The sequence below is a fragment of the Ptychodera flava genome, chromosome 4 (genome assembly GCF_041260155.1).
Source record: "Ptychodera flava strain L36383 chromosome 4, AS_Pfla_20210202, whole genome shotgun sequence".
Classification (NCBI taxonomy): Eukaryota; Metazoa; Hemichordata; class Enteropneusta; family Ptychoderidae; genus Ptychodera; species Ptychodera flava.
In genome coordinates, this window is record NC_091931.1 from 40,005,109 (window position 1) to 40,020,576 (window position 15,468).

General features: G+C 38.5%; 1 protein-coding gene across 2 annotated transcripts in view; it reads left to right on the top strand.

Annotated features, from left to right (window-relative positions):
• Nucleotides 1-9,057, top strand: part of LOC139131738 (F-BAR and double SH3 domains protein 2-like) — a 45,156-nt gene extending 36,099 nt beyond the window's left edge. The window contains exons 16-20 of one of the 2 annotated variants that reach the window (XM_070697940.1): nucleotides 172-380; nucleotides 879-1,038; nucleotides 1,297-1,388; nucleotides 2,486-2,516; nucleotides 3,847-9,057. In XM_070697940.1, the coding sequence (XP_070554041.1) occupies nucleotides 172-380; nucleotides 879-1,038; nucleotides 1,297-1,388; nucleotides 2,486-2,516; nucleotides 3,847-3,881 (527 nt within the window). In that variant the 3' untranslated portion in view covers nucleotides 3,882-9,057. The remainder of the gene's footprint in view (nucleotides 1-171; nucleotides 381-878; nucleotides 1,039-1,296; nucleotides 1,389-2,485; nucleotides 2,517-3,846) is intronic. The other variant, XM_070697939.1, reaches the window with a different exon arrangement.
• The last annotated feature ends 6,411 nt before the right edge of the window (nucleotides 9,058-15,468 follow it).

Below are 15,468 nucleotides of genomic sequence, written 5' to 3' on the forward strand. Positions count from 1 at the left end.
GTCAGAATAATTTCAGCAGAGTTGATTGGTTGCATGTAAAATTTTGTTTCTCAGTCCACTATCAGACACTGAAAAGTAAAACGTTGATCCTTCTTGAAGACCCAACTTGCATCAAAATTGTAAAAGTTACATGAAATTTCATTTATCTTGTGTGTTATTTTATTTACACAGTGTGCATGGCCAGGGCTCTGTATGACTATGATGGGGTCTCGGAGGAGGAACTGTCTTTCAGTGAGGGTCAGCTGATAAAAGTGACGAGGAAAGATGAGAATGGTATCGATGATGGATTCTGGGAAGGTGAAATTGATGGTAAAATTGGTGTTTTTCCGTCGCTGGTTGTTGAAGAAGTGGAGGGTAGCAATGATATGCAGACACCAGATGTAAGTATGAACAGCTTCTGTGGTATATGATAGTAAAACCAGTAAATCCTAATTCCATTAATCTATTTAAGCTGGAGTTTTGTTGAACAACTTGACCCGGAAGTTTAGGTGTTTGTTAAATGATGCAAAACAGGAAGTGTAAGCATGACTAATCTGTTGATATTAGATGAGATATTATATAAATTTCTATTAATGAACTGAGTTGTTGGATATTGAGTGATACAGTGTGAAAATATGTGAGACTGCAAAATGTAATAACATTTGTGGTGCATAGTGTACACTGATTTGTTATTAGATTTTACAATCTCAATTGATTCAGTTATATCTTATATAAAAGGTTGCAAGTAGGAACCAATAGTGGGTTTCTGACTGCTGTGTTTACAAACAGAGGCAAGACCTTCACTTGACTTTATACAGACAGCTATGTATTAGCGAAGCATTCTTACAAAACAATTATCTGAAAGTAACTGACTTTACCAACTTTCTGGGTTTTTTCAGACTCCAACTTCTGTAGTGACGCCGCCTGACGTGTGCATACCATCATCGGCCCAGACAATACCTCGAACAAAATCACTTAATATGCAGTATGGAAGACCTATGCAAAGTGCACTTGAAACACCTTCTGAGAAGCCAAGACCTGCATCGGTCAATATTGCAGGTGAGTTGTATCAATGCATGTATTTTATCACAACTGTGAATTAAGGTGAATGGTAAGCTATTGTGCAATTGAAGAACATTGAGTCAAGCAGTCTTAAAAAATTTTTGTAGTTGTGATTGGAAAATTCAGGAAGTAGAGAGAGAGGGTGTATGTCCTCACGTTTTGCTCAGTGGATTGTGACCCTGTAGCTTTCACCAATCTCGGCAAAGTACACCGAGAGATGTACAGTAATTGTTATTACTTGTGTTTTTCCTACAGAGCAACATTACAGCACTCACGACAAACTACCAACACCTACGTATGAACACACCAGATCAGCTCCCCAGAGCCCGTCTCAGTCCAGAAAACCGGTAAGAATTCATAGCATATACAGACAACAACATTCATGCCCTTCCCACACATAAGTATCGTTCATATCCTCTCAAACCCTGGACAGATATCACACTCATCTGTGTGTGTCATAACACATGGAAAACAGCCATTGATACATATTTATGTGTTGTGTTTTGTTCGTGTAGTGTGCTGTATAAGGCAACAGTTATGCAGTCTTGGGTTTGGAAATGGTTTCATCCATCAAAATTTAACTCAATCATGGCCGAAGAATTGCAGGAGGCCAAATCTAAATATCCTATATCTGATTTGAAAAAGTGTAATTTGAATCGGCGCATGATTTTCTCATCTTTTGATGTTCTGTTTATAGAACTGAAGTGAGTGCATACTCTCGATTTAGGGTTCAAGATCTAGCATTTGCAGTTGTTCAATGAGAGCATCAACCTTGATGAGAAATTTTCAAAGCTGAAGCTGTACAAAAAGATAGCCTTGAAATGATACTGCTTTGATGGAGTCTTCTCTGGTATGGAATGGAATGACTCCTTATATTAGCAAGCTGACTGTTAGATGGCCTTCAGCATGGAAAATAATCTAAGATAGTATTTGGCAAGTAATAAAATTAGCAGATTGACTAGGGAAGGATTGATAAATTTTCTGATGGAACTGTTTTGAATGTCATAAGAGGTGATCAAAAGCATTGGAAAGGCAGAACCCAACCAAACTGATCTACTGCATAACTAGTGGTAGATAAATCAGCACCCTACCAAACCAATCTACTACGTGACTGTAGTGTTATACTGCAACTCATGTAACATGATTTGTTTGTGCTTGCCTGTACTTCCTTTAGAAAGCAACATCTTTTCAAAATTAACCATTCAGTACTAAAAACTACCGCTCTGTCGTGTGGGCATTGTCTTTGTGTGTGATGTATTGCTTTGTTCCCTGATGTGATACGTTCAAGTTTGGCAGCTGAAGTGAATTTTCTGTTTTACACTCTTACCTTTACAAATCTTGGTGTGACAACTAAAAATCTGGATGTTCTACTTGGGTGTCTAGGTTTGTTTTGATTTAAGTCTGTGCTCTCATCTTGTTGTCTGCAACCATTTTTCTGTTTCAGTTCCGGACGGCTCCACCACCACCCAGTAAAGGTACATCATCATTTCATCTCGCCCTTTGTATTTTGTTTTGTTGTCTTTCTCTCTCAATGTTCTCTCTCACCATCTTTGAGTATGGTGGTTTACAGAAACTATTTAACACTTCTAATCTCTGATCCAGATGTACCCATTCTCAATACAATGTCACATTCATGCTCATTCGCAAGGTCAAAAAAGCTTTCGCAATCATGCTAAGCTATTGTCTGTTGCATGCATACAACATGCACGTTCCAACATAATGCATGACTTAAGCCAGAGATTTTCCTGGGTTTTATAACCAAACCAACAAAAAGCAGAAATATGAATACCCCGTAAACCGTTGGGATTTTGAGAATATGTTTAACTAAGCACTAATATTCTAATAATAATCTGCAATTCTCTCAACTGTAACTTCTTCCTTTAACCGCTGCTATTCATTGCTGGTATGCATGTGTCGCTGTTCCCTATAGAGTGCATGTGTCGCTGTTCCCTATAGAGTCCATGTGCCGCTGTTCCCTATAGAGTCCATTGGCAATGAGTGAAGATTACTGGGCACTAACCTTTGCATTGCATTCTAAGTTAAAGACTTTTCCAGGGAGTCTGGCTGAAGTGTGATTGGATGGGGAGGGGGGGGCCTCTTATTGTGTACTCTATCCCTAACCCTGACCTTGATGCTCTCTGTGGCCTCTAATCTTCACTCTGACAGTACACTGAACCCTTGTTGAGCCTTGTCAACTTTCAGTTTTGTTACACAAGAGTTAGGTCCCAAGTGTCTGCGGAAATATCATAGAGCCTACAACGGATGTGTTACTATAACTTCCGTTAGTGCTAGGTCAGTGTGTACTGTTCTGCCACAAAATGGTGGGCTGTCAGACTTATTCAGACTACTTCTCCATAGTGAAAAGTAGTGAAAAAAGCATTGTATCTCACAAGTCTTGAGTCTGTTGTCTTGACCGTGTCTTGACTGTTTCTGATATATATATATATATATATATATATATATATATGTCTTGACTGTATCTGATATATATATATATATATATATATATATATATATATATATTATATATATATATATATATATATATATATATATATATATATATATATATATATATATCCTAGATGTTATTGTCAAGTCTCAACCATTTGTAGGCCATATTTGTGAATGAAACTGAATGTCTGCATATGGCATCACAGGGGTCCACTATACATGTTCCACCCAGCATTCGTCATTACCACATGGCTGTCATTTAGAAAGATATTCTGTCTTTTCTCTTTCAGATGATAATCATGTGTTTATTATCGTTCATTCCTTTTTTGTTCTCTTTTATTTTTAATCCAGTATCGAACCGCACCTCCTCCGCCTGGCCCTGGTAGCAAGAAAAGAGTCCAGCCTCACGACAGCAGTACTGACGCCTCGTCTGCAAACAGCCAAGATGATCAAACCATGAACAGGAGAAACGGCCACCCTCAACTGTCACAACAAATACCAGAGCCAATACAGGAGCAAGAAGAGCATGATGACCAGCAAGATGGACAGCAACAAGAAACAGCAGCAGAGGAATACAGTGAACAGAGCTACCAGGAAGAACAAGAGAGACTGCAACAGGAAGAGCAGCAGAGGTTGGAAGAAGAACAGCTACGTAAACTGCAGGAGGAAGAGGAGCAGAGACGGCAAGAGCAACAACGGAAACGAGAACGGGAACGTCAAGAAGAATATGAACAGCAGCAGAAACTGCAGCAGGAACAGCAACAAAAATTGCTACAAGAGCAGCAGCAACAACGGCGGAGAGATCATCAGGAAAAATTGCAGAAGGAAGAGCAGCAACGGATATACCAGGAACACCAAAAGAAGATGCAGCAACGAGAACATCTCATCAAACAGAAAGAGATGCTTCAGATGCAGATACAGCGACACAAAGAGGCGCAGATGAGACAACAGACAGTGGCTGCAGCTGACAGCAAACAGCAACATCACTATGCAAGGCAGTACTCGGATGGTCAACTCCAGACAGGATCTCTAGACAGACGACAGAAACAGCAGCCGGGAAGACAGCAAGGTTACCATGCTCGCAGCAATCAACAACAGCAATACAGTCCACGGCAACAGTTGCACAGACAGCATTCTCTTGATCGGCAGGGCAGGGGAGACACACACCACCGTAGGGAAGAGCATCACTACCCTAGGGAAGAGCAGCAGTACCCCAGGGATGACCCAGCACAAGGTCAAGAACAACAACAGCAAAAACAAAGGCAGCTGACACTTGTGTAAACAAAATTTTGGTAGTATGGCTTCAATCTGAAAGACGTTTTGTTATTATGCATTGGATAAGACTGTTGAACCTGAAGGCGAAAAAAAAGTTTGACCATGAACAAATATGTTTAAGCAATAACGCACACTGCAGGTTGGTATACGGTACTCAAGATTTTGGTACAGTGGATGTCATACTGCTTTAACACGTGCCTAACTACTAGTGTTATCTGTCGCGCAGTACACCCAGAGCTCCTGTATACCAGCCTGTAGTGGGTGATAATGCTATCGCGTCACATCAACATATTATATGTTTCGCGCATTTTATAATGGTTTTCTCATAGAAAGAAAATTAAAGTGATTGTGGCATTGAACAAAAGTTCAGAGCCCAGAGATGAGCAAAGTACCGTATACTGAATGAATACATTACAAGTGTATTGAACCACACTCGTGTACGATTGCAAAGAGTAGCAACTCTGTTATGGTGCACAGCATGCCAAATATCCCAATAGGGCAGTTTTCAAGTCACAGTTTCAAAATTAACTCTGGTTTTTTGAATAATCCCTATATCTTTAATCATTCAGTTTATCCTAACCTTGAATTTTCCCAGTTATTTAAGCATCTATACTTTTACATTAAACTTCCATGCTAGTCTGTATGAAGTGTACTACTGTTTTACAGTAGCTAGGGCAAGCTGTCTTCCACTCAGAATGATGGATGGATTGGTGTACTTGACATTGATATAATGCAAGATAGCTGCCTTTGAGAGATGTCTATGGCGTTAACTGTTTGAAATTTGGATCTCTGTACCGAAGAAGAAGTATAACAGTACATTTTGAGTGTGACATTTGAAGTGAGCTGGCCTAAGGCACACTTCGATAATGATTGTATGAGTGCAAAGCTCATCCAGAAATTCAGACTTACATACTCACTGATAGCTACTATCTTTGGATTAATTTGCTTCAAAAATATTTACCGGGTTCTCTCATTACTGTCCAATGCAGTTGACTGACTGTCAGCATTGCTGCTCTGTGCAACATTCAGTGATTGACCGGTATATGCCCAGATACCTACCGGTACTCACTGGATTGATTCAAGTATTGTCATTCAACAGTAAATGAAGGTCAACAAGAGAATGATAATGAGCCCACCTGCCATGGCTATTGGTCAGGCTGTCTCCTCTTGTACCGTATCTTGGTCGACTTGATGTTACCTGTGCATTTATTAAAGATAATTGTTACAGCTGTCATCACCTGGTCTATGTAATTGAATAACCGGGAAGGATAGACACTTACATGATGTATGATACTGGTATTCCCAGACCAGTAGCTAATACTACAGAAAACCAAGCTGTGAGTTTTTGTAATCCTTGCCATGGAGAAATGAATCATGAAATTATCAAAGGTTGTCTTTGATGTTCTTGTAAGTCAATACTAGTATAAACTGTGCATGACCAAATCTTTATCTGATTTCAGGATTGGAAAAGGGTGCGTAATCAATGATAATATGTGACAGTTTTCTCTCTTGACTGTTTGATCATTTTGGAATTTTTTGCAGACTTAAATCATGAATGAGAATTGTTAATTGATAAATTGTTCACTTATGATTAACCTATACCTCAGTAAAATTAAATGTCAGTTTACAGAGTTCTGTATAGCCAATGCTGACAGTTGTGAGAAAACAAATTGCTTTGCTAGCCAGATGTAGCCCTTCCTGAGTGAGGGTTGCCTTGATCAAAGTTCATCTCTTTGAAAAAAAGCAGGGTTTGCACAAACATTGGTAGTGTAAAGGGAGCTCCTTGACAGATTTCAGCTCACTTCTCCTTCACAGTTTTCTCATCACTGTTTCAATATTTGACGTCTTCTCATGTTCATGTCAGGAACTGAATATCCTTAGCAAGAACTTTTCTGATTGGTTTGTGGAGCCTTCCGTACTCCTCCCTAGCCAATGAGAATTCTCGAAGCATTACCCCAAACAGCTGCCATAAGAGACCTCACCCACCCGATGTAGCATTACCTCAATCAAGATTTTCACCCCACCTTACCCATTCAGCATTGCTTTTCCCAAATGTATTTACAATATATCTGTGCGATGTATTTAACAATTTTATATCAGCTATAATCAGGACATTCTATAAATTCTATTGTCAAAATCAAATCTATTGTAAAATATGAATTCTTTGTAGAATAAGAAGATTAGTGTGTTTAAGTGATTTTGTGTTTTGAAAACGAGGTTACATACCAACGGTAGAGTAACTGTTGAACCAATGCAACAACACTCTATATTAGACAACTCACAGTCTATAATGCTTTTTCAAATTTATTTCCACAGATCTGTTAGCTGTGGAAATATCTCTAGGGATGTTTCACAGCTGCATAAAAAAACCTCCCAAATTGTCTTTCATTCCTCCCCGTTCAGCATTCACATTTGGTTTCAACCCTTTGTTTAGGGGTCTGTTCGTTAGCCAATCGGTGTATCCAGCCAGCATTTTGCCAAGACCCTTCCAGTGATAAAATTTTGCTGAGACCCTTCCAATGATAAAAATGCACTGAAAAAAGTGTACATATCTTAGCTTTTGAAAGAGTACCAATTATCTCACTAACAACAATTTTCAGAGTTCATTTCTTAGATGTTTTCATAAACATACCAAATGTAATGGTTGTTCTTCTGCATTGTAATGTATTGAATGGACTTTGAAGGGAAATTGATGTATGATGAATTGTTTTGTGGTGAAAACCAGAGAACACAGGTTGCTTACCGGTATGTGGTATTTAGTGTGAATGATAAAAAACTATACTTGGCTATTTACCAGTGAACGGAAGTATTTATACTGAATTTTTTTTAAATGTTTCCATCTGTTTTCTGGTGAAATCGAGTTCTTTCTTTGTACAAGTCATGACTCTGACAGTTCAACTGACAATTGTCACTTTACACAGAGATTTTTACCTTGATTGAGTGAAGGATCAAAACGTATTGAATTCTTATTTACATTTTTTGTCATAATTAGCCAGAATTCCAGGTGAATGTGGGTCTTTTCCTTTGAAGCTTCCCCATGGCATTTTCAGAAATGAAATTATTGTATGTTTTATCGGTTAACTGGAGAATGTAATCGCAATTTCATTGTTCACAAGTGGAACATTTTCTGTGTAAATATTGCAATATATTGAAATGTTTTAATCAAAGGTTTTAATAACCTATGAAAGTTTACAAGGTATGATTTTGATTTCTATGATGAGAGTGATGTGTGAGGAGTAAACTTTGACCCTTTCACCCCCATTTCATCAATGGACTAGTCCAACCTCACCACCTTACTAAAGTTAGGTTGTACTATTGTGGTGGTGAAAAAAAGATTCATGGAAATTTTAATCCTGGCACAAGTGTTTGTGTGCTTGAAATATATATTATTAAGTGTTTCACAACTACTTTGAGGGAAAAAAACTGACAGCTTTGTGTATCAATATTGATTATTGAACCAGTGTTTGACAGTAAAGAATGTGGAGATTTCCATGGAGGGAAATACTGAGGAAAGCTTGAACATCATGAGGGCATTTTAAAACATAATGAAAGAATTCATTATTTAGATGTAGGATTTACGGCAGTAGCCTAAATACAATAAAATTACATACTATGGTATGAAATCTAGTCTGATGGAAAACGCTTCAACACAGTATGGTTGACTTCAAGTTATCATATTAAGGAAGATGAATGAGGATAAATCAAGGATGTAGTTAATCTGATAAAAATACACTTTTGCCTGACACGGTATCATGAAATTTTACACGGGGTGTGTAGATTTGGCTCCGAGGTTATTGTAATCTGCTGTTGATATATACAAAGGTCATGAAGGTACTGTCCAGGATATGTGAGCGTCTAGTTTTAGGCAGATATCTAGCAGAACACCAATCAATGCCTTTTGCCTTTGTTCATAGCTTTTAGGCAGTGGAGGGAAGGGAAGAAACGGACACCTGAAACAAGGCATGGGACTGGAAGTAAATGCAGTGAATAGGTGATTGTTTGAGGCCTCTCTGCCATACAGGTTCAGGTCTCAATAACTATATAACTGCTCACAGATCACTACCTTTTCAGCCTTGCAATATTGTAAACTATCTTTTACTCTTTATCTGTAGAGCTCTGATCAAATGAAGAGTTGTTTTCAAAGTGTATAACTTTCTGATATCAAATTACTACAATGTAAATTAATTTTCTTTAGCATTTTAGTGAGTTTAGCCAATGAATACAATGGTCAGTTACAATTGGAGCTACATATGTATATTTTTTGCAATAAATGTTACATGTGAACATAATCCTTGTATGGTATAGATTTACTTTTCAAATCATTGGTACGGTGTTCCTTGTACTAAATGTGAACTCAAAGTATTATGCGCCTTAAAAATGAAAGACTTAAACTTTTGCTTAAACTTTTCTCAAGGAAGCTTTCAACCATTCTCTTTCAAAATCAAGAATAAGACATAAAACTGGTCCAATAATCATTTCCATTCAAGGTAATACATTACCAGGTCCATAGGGCATTTGTGATTTACAAATTTAAGTAGGACCATCCTGAACCACTGATAGTTAGTGATGGTACCAGGTGTCCGGAATGGGTAAGCATACCCTGCTAGCATGCTACACCCGTCAGGATTGGTCGTATAGAAAGACATTGATGTGTTCACAGAAGACAAAGGTTCGTGAGAAATCGGATTTAGCTCCCAATGTGTTCTTTAATGTCGGTATAAACTTTGTGGAGATAAGTTAGTTCACTGTTATGCAGAGTGCTTTGGTTAGCCATACTCTGCAAGGAAAGTTGTACCTGAGTGCGTGTAAGTTTTCCGACATGCAGAAATTCTTGTTTTAACTTGAAAATTACACATGAAAAATACGTGATTAAAACCGTTGCATACCACTAGGGTGAGGCGAGGAGTTAGTGTAAGAAAATGTCCATCTCGAAAGAGGCAGACGCGAGTACACAGCCGTGGAAGGGCGTTTTGGGGTACCCCACCAATAAAAACGTCCGTCGGAGCGGACAAAATGTCGGGAAATGGCCAAATTTCCAAGGTTTTTCTCTCGAAATTCAAATAAACTTGCTTCGCAGATTTAGCTTATATTCATGAAAATAATTGACCTTTCACCGACATACAGCCACCTAGAAAATGTCCATCTAAAAGAAGCAGAGGGGATTACACGACCGTGTTAGGGCGTTTTTGGGTACCCCACCAATAAAAACGTCCGCCTGAGCTTCAAAATGTCGGAAAATGACTGAATTTCTAAGTTTTTTTCTCTCGAAATTCAAATAAATACACTTGTTAGCTTATTTTCAAGCTTATTATTGACCTTTCTCCGACATATAGCCACCTATCAGGTCAATTTTCGAATGAAAATCCTAAAAAGGTAGATTAACTTCAATGCAGTCAAAAAACTAAGAGTTTGACATTCTTTGTAGAAGACAAAGATTGGTGAAAAATCAGTTTTAGCTCCTAATGTGTTGTTTAATATCGGTGGAAACTTTGTGCAGATAAGTTCAATGTCATGCGGAGTACTTCGGTTATCCATAGTCTGCAAGGGAAGTAGTACCTGAGTTTGAGTTTTCCGACATGCAGAAATTCTTGTTTAAACTTGAGATTAACATGTGAAAAATACGTGATAAAATATGTTCCAGACACCACGGTCCCTCTATCGTGCAGAACCCTAGGACTGTGTGAAGTAAGGCGATGAGTCAGTGTCAGAAATTTATGTCATCTCAAAATGCAGAAAAAATGCGGGAAAATGTCGAAAAATGGCCGAATTTACAAGTTTTTTCTTTCGAAATTCAAATAAATAAACTTACTTTGCTGATTTAGCTTATGTTCAAGCTTATAATGGACTTTTCTCTTGTTTAACTTGAGATTAACACAAAAGAGATACGTGATTAACACCTTTGCATACTACTGGGGATGTGTAAAGTGAGGCGAGGAGTTAGTGTCAGAAAATGTCCATCTCGGGGAAGCAGAGGCGAGTACACGGCCGTGTGAGGGCGTATTTGGGTACCCCCCCACCAATAAAAACGTCCGCCAGAGCGGACAAAATGTCAAAAAATGGACGAATTTCCAAGTTTTTTCTCTCCAAATTAAATAAATATACATGCTTTGCATATTCAAGAATATAATTGACCTTTCTCCGACATATAACCACCGAGCAGGTCAGGCATCGAAGTACCTTGGTATATCATCCCCTCCTCGTGGAGCACTCAGAAATATTGACCTAAAAGATGACGTTAAATCTCAATGTTTGAACATTGTGGACAATATAGTTATAGGAAAGGGGACCGAATAGTATATCAGCAAGGAGTATTCAATTTGTGTTTAACTTTGATAGTGAATCGATTCTGCGCATATATCCAACCACGGTAGGGTACAAAACGTACAAAACGGAGAAAATAGATTAACGATCGCGACTAAACCTAGCTCGAAGATGTCTTTCCACATTAATTAAATAATCGAAGATCGATATCTGTCCATCCTCTGACAAACTCATATAGTCAATAAAGAGGCCCGATATAATAACACATCTACACGAAAGTCTTTCTGTTGTAGATATCCCTTCGATATCTTTCATTTCAATCGGCCGATTCTTGTCGGGTTAATTTGCTTTATGGTGTGAAATAGAGCAGGAGAATCCGTGGCACATTTCGGCCATCCAATAAACCAATTTGCACCTTCAAAAAAGAAAATCTAAATGGAGCTAATTTTCAATTTTCAAATGGTTTCACCATCTTGATTATTAACTTTTAGACCTATTTTTAAATATAAAATCTTTGGTCTGAGATTGATATATAGGAAACAGGTGTATACTGCCGCGAGGATGGCACTTTGCGGCCATTTAAATTTTCCTGTAACAAACGCTATTTCCCACAATACGTATTTCCGTTTTTCCAATTTTCAATTCACCAAATATCTTATTCTTCTATTTTATTTTGGGCGTGGCAGCTGATAGTATCTATCTTTGGCCTAGGAATGCATCAAATTGTGACAGTTATTTGCGCGGGTAACTCGTTCAATGGATCAAGTAACGAACATACAAAGAACAATAGTGTTGCGGCCGCCGGAAAGGAAAGTCCGATATAATCAGTTTGACTTGACCTGCTGAAGTTTTGCGCGCTTCCCGTCAATGTCGCTACCTGGAACGTTGTGTAAAATTGTGACAGGCATCAGCCCAATCAGAGTGCGGCATCCACATTTAATTTTATCTGATCAACTTATTCAGCTGTCAATCTTTGTACGCAATGACGCTCTCCTCATAATGATCTATAAAGTACCCCATCATAGTTTTAATCCGTATTCCGGCTCACTTTATAAATTGCACCCGTTACAACCCGATCCAAATCTTGACCTTGAAGGCGTTTTATATCATGTTTGAGATATCATCGTCTAACAGTTCGTTCAGAGATACCACTTGCCCTCGGCACAGTCTCTCGTGAGCTATTCAGCTCTGGGACTATTCGCCCCATAGACGTGTGAACATAAGCGAGAAAAAACCCGGTTTTTCTCAATCATATGTACACACGTCTATGGGGCGCATAGTCCAAGAGCGGAATATATCACAGGGGACTGTGCCCTGGGCAAAACATTTTGGAGATGAACATCTATTTCGCGGTGACTTCTTCCTTTATCACCCATTTCTTGAATTTCTTGCGCTGAACGCACCAACTTAAATTCATTGCCTGAAGTGCACGCACACTCTACCAACCAAAGATCAGTTTTTTATCTTGTCTTCCAGTATGTGAGACGATCGATGTTAGGGACTGGCCAGTTTGTTCAGCCTCGCGCGCTCTATAAATATAGGCATGTACTTGTGAAGTACACACACTCCAGAGTTTGCAGAAGCCGTCTGAGATAGCGTTCTACATTTGCACTATAAATCGGAAGGAAAAATGTTGACATTGCACTAAAATGGTTACTACTCTGACAATTTGTAGCTGTGGAAACGCAGCTATTGTTGGCGGGGTAGCGTGGCCGCTATGCGGGTCATCAAAAGGCGGGGTTGACCTTTTGATGACCTGCATAGCCACGCATGCACCCTACCCCGCCAACAGATAGCTGCGTTTCCACGGCTAGACAATTTGATGTACCGGTGAAGAATGTAAGATGTATAATAATAAGGTTATCACGAAAATACCGCAAACGATGCACTAGGACATTGGCGCCGTGCATCACCCTCAGCTTCGCACCGAGCGATACGCTGCGCCAATGTCCTCGTGCATCCTTTGCGGTATTTTCGTACCTCGTATTAGTAAAGTTACGCGCCCAAAGGGCGCGCCGAAAAATGAAACTGAATGATGAAATTCATGGCTAGCACGATGCATTTGATGCATTTTAGGCAAGTATGAGCCCGTGTCGAAACTTAAAAACGCACTGACCCCCTAATATGGCATTTCAAAATAGGTGACACCATCACCAAAGTGAAAAACAGGGTGACCCCCATGAATCCACCGGCCTCCAAGGCCGAAGAAACTGACCAGTCCCTCATTCCCGCTAATTTTTAAAAGTATCTTATGCCGCAATTATCGTAACCAAGCCCCGCCCCAGTACATTTGGTTACACTGAGATAAATGTTGCACCTTAATTCCAATTCGATACAATTATTTCCGCCATAGTATGAAAAGATACTGGGCCACGCCCCAAATGAAATGGGAAAATCGGACATTTGGTATATAGGAAATTGAAAAAACGGAAATACGAATTGTGGGAAATAGAGTTTGTCAGAGGGAAATTTGAATGGCCGTAAAGTGCCATCCTCACAGCAGTATACACCTGTTTCCTATTTTTCAATCTCAGCCCAAAGATTTTAAATTTAGAAATAGGCCTTAAAGTTAATAATCAAGATGATAAAACCATTTGAAAATTGAAAATTAGCTCCATTTCGATTTTCTTTTTTAAAAATGCAAATTGGTTTATTGGTTGGCCGAATTGTGCCACGGATTCAGGAGGTACACCTAAAGTAAAACTGCAATTTTGATGAGAAAGGTAGCATAGCAGTATAGGTAGATAGATAGGCCAAAATCTTCGTGTTGTCTATTTTCTATACATACATGTAAGCTTAATTCACACAACAAAAACCTTGCGATGTATTTTGCGCAGCTGGCTTTTGTCTCAATAGACCGATTCCAGACAGGTTTGCTTTGATGTGTATGGAATGGAGAGGGAAGCCAATTTCCGAATAAAAAGGGACTTTTTATGTGAAAGGTAGCAGCGGTTAGAAGGGTAGGCGAAAGTCAAGTTCGCTTTGTAGATATGTAGATACCTGCAGTATGAAAACCCTGATATCTTCCACATGAGTGGGCCGATTCTGGTCAGGTTTGTGAGGACCGTGGTAGAGCGTAAGTTAATTTAACACGATTGGAACTAATTTGGGATAATTGGATGGTGAAGTAATGTCGATTAATCTACAAATGTTATCTCATCTACTTTTCTTTTTGTATTACTCACCTGCTTTCATGAGTAATTTGCGATATTGCAACATTCAGCTATATGGCACCTAACACTTTTGAGAAATTTGCAAAATATGAAAATCAAATTATCCCAAATTAGTTCCAATCGTGTTATTCAAAATTTGATGTCAAAGGTACCAGTAATTAGCCGGGTAGGCAAACGTATTTGTTTAGTAGATTTGGTGTTGGAAATCTACAGAACAGAGACCATGCGACAACTTATGTATTATGTGTTTGGTCAAATTTGTTAGTTTTGTAAAAAAAATCGCCAAACAGCTGACATTTGTCATTGATAATCTCAATTTAATAAAATTGAAAGTTTATGTTGCAGCATAGGTATGTTAAACCAAACCTACCTACTGTAAAACTCTAAAATAGACAAGGGTCTTCAGCAAGGCAATATGACACATGTGTCTGACAAGGTGCTTCACTTTTCGCGATGGCAATTCTTGTTGCTTTTCAACTCTACATTTTGTTTTATGCGTCTGCGTGTCTTTGTTTGTTTGTGCTTTTTTAGCCTTTTTGAATCTGTTTTAGAGTACCAATGCAAAAATGACAAAATTTTGTGTCATATAATTAGTCGCAATTAAATCGATTGGAACTAATTTGGGATAATTGGATCTTCATATTTTTCAAATTTCTCAAAAATGGTAGGTGCCCTATTGCTGAATGTTGCCATATTACAAATTACTCATAAAAACAAGTGTGTAACGTAAAAAGAAAAGTAGATAAGCTTACATTTGTAGATTTTAAAGACATTACTTCACCATCCAATTATCCCAAATTAGTTCCAATCATGTTAATTATAGTGAATGCTTTGAACATGCAAGTTTAAAATTCCTACACAACACCTAAGCAAATCCGAACCTGAATTTTGATATTTGCCCTGCGATAGAAAGTGACCAGTGTAATGAAGCCCATGTTAAAATAAACACAGATAATGTCGTGTCTCTCTTCATGTTAAATGTTGTTGTGTTCTGTAAAATGAAGGAGGGCAGTTCATTACTGAATTATTGTCTTTGCAGTGTTTCTTATGACATGGTCTACATTACATTTTAAACAACGACAATTATTGGTAAACAACAACAACAACGACAACACGACTAATAAACATAAACGACAATACAAACAACAACAACAACAACCAGACTTCTGGGTCCCCTGTGGTCCACACGCCAAACGGTACCACCCACACACCTACTTGTAAGATCTTTTCCCATACAAGAAAAGTTATAACAAATACGATGTAC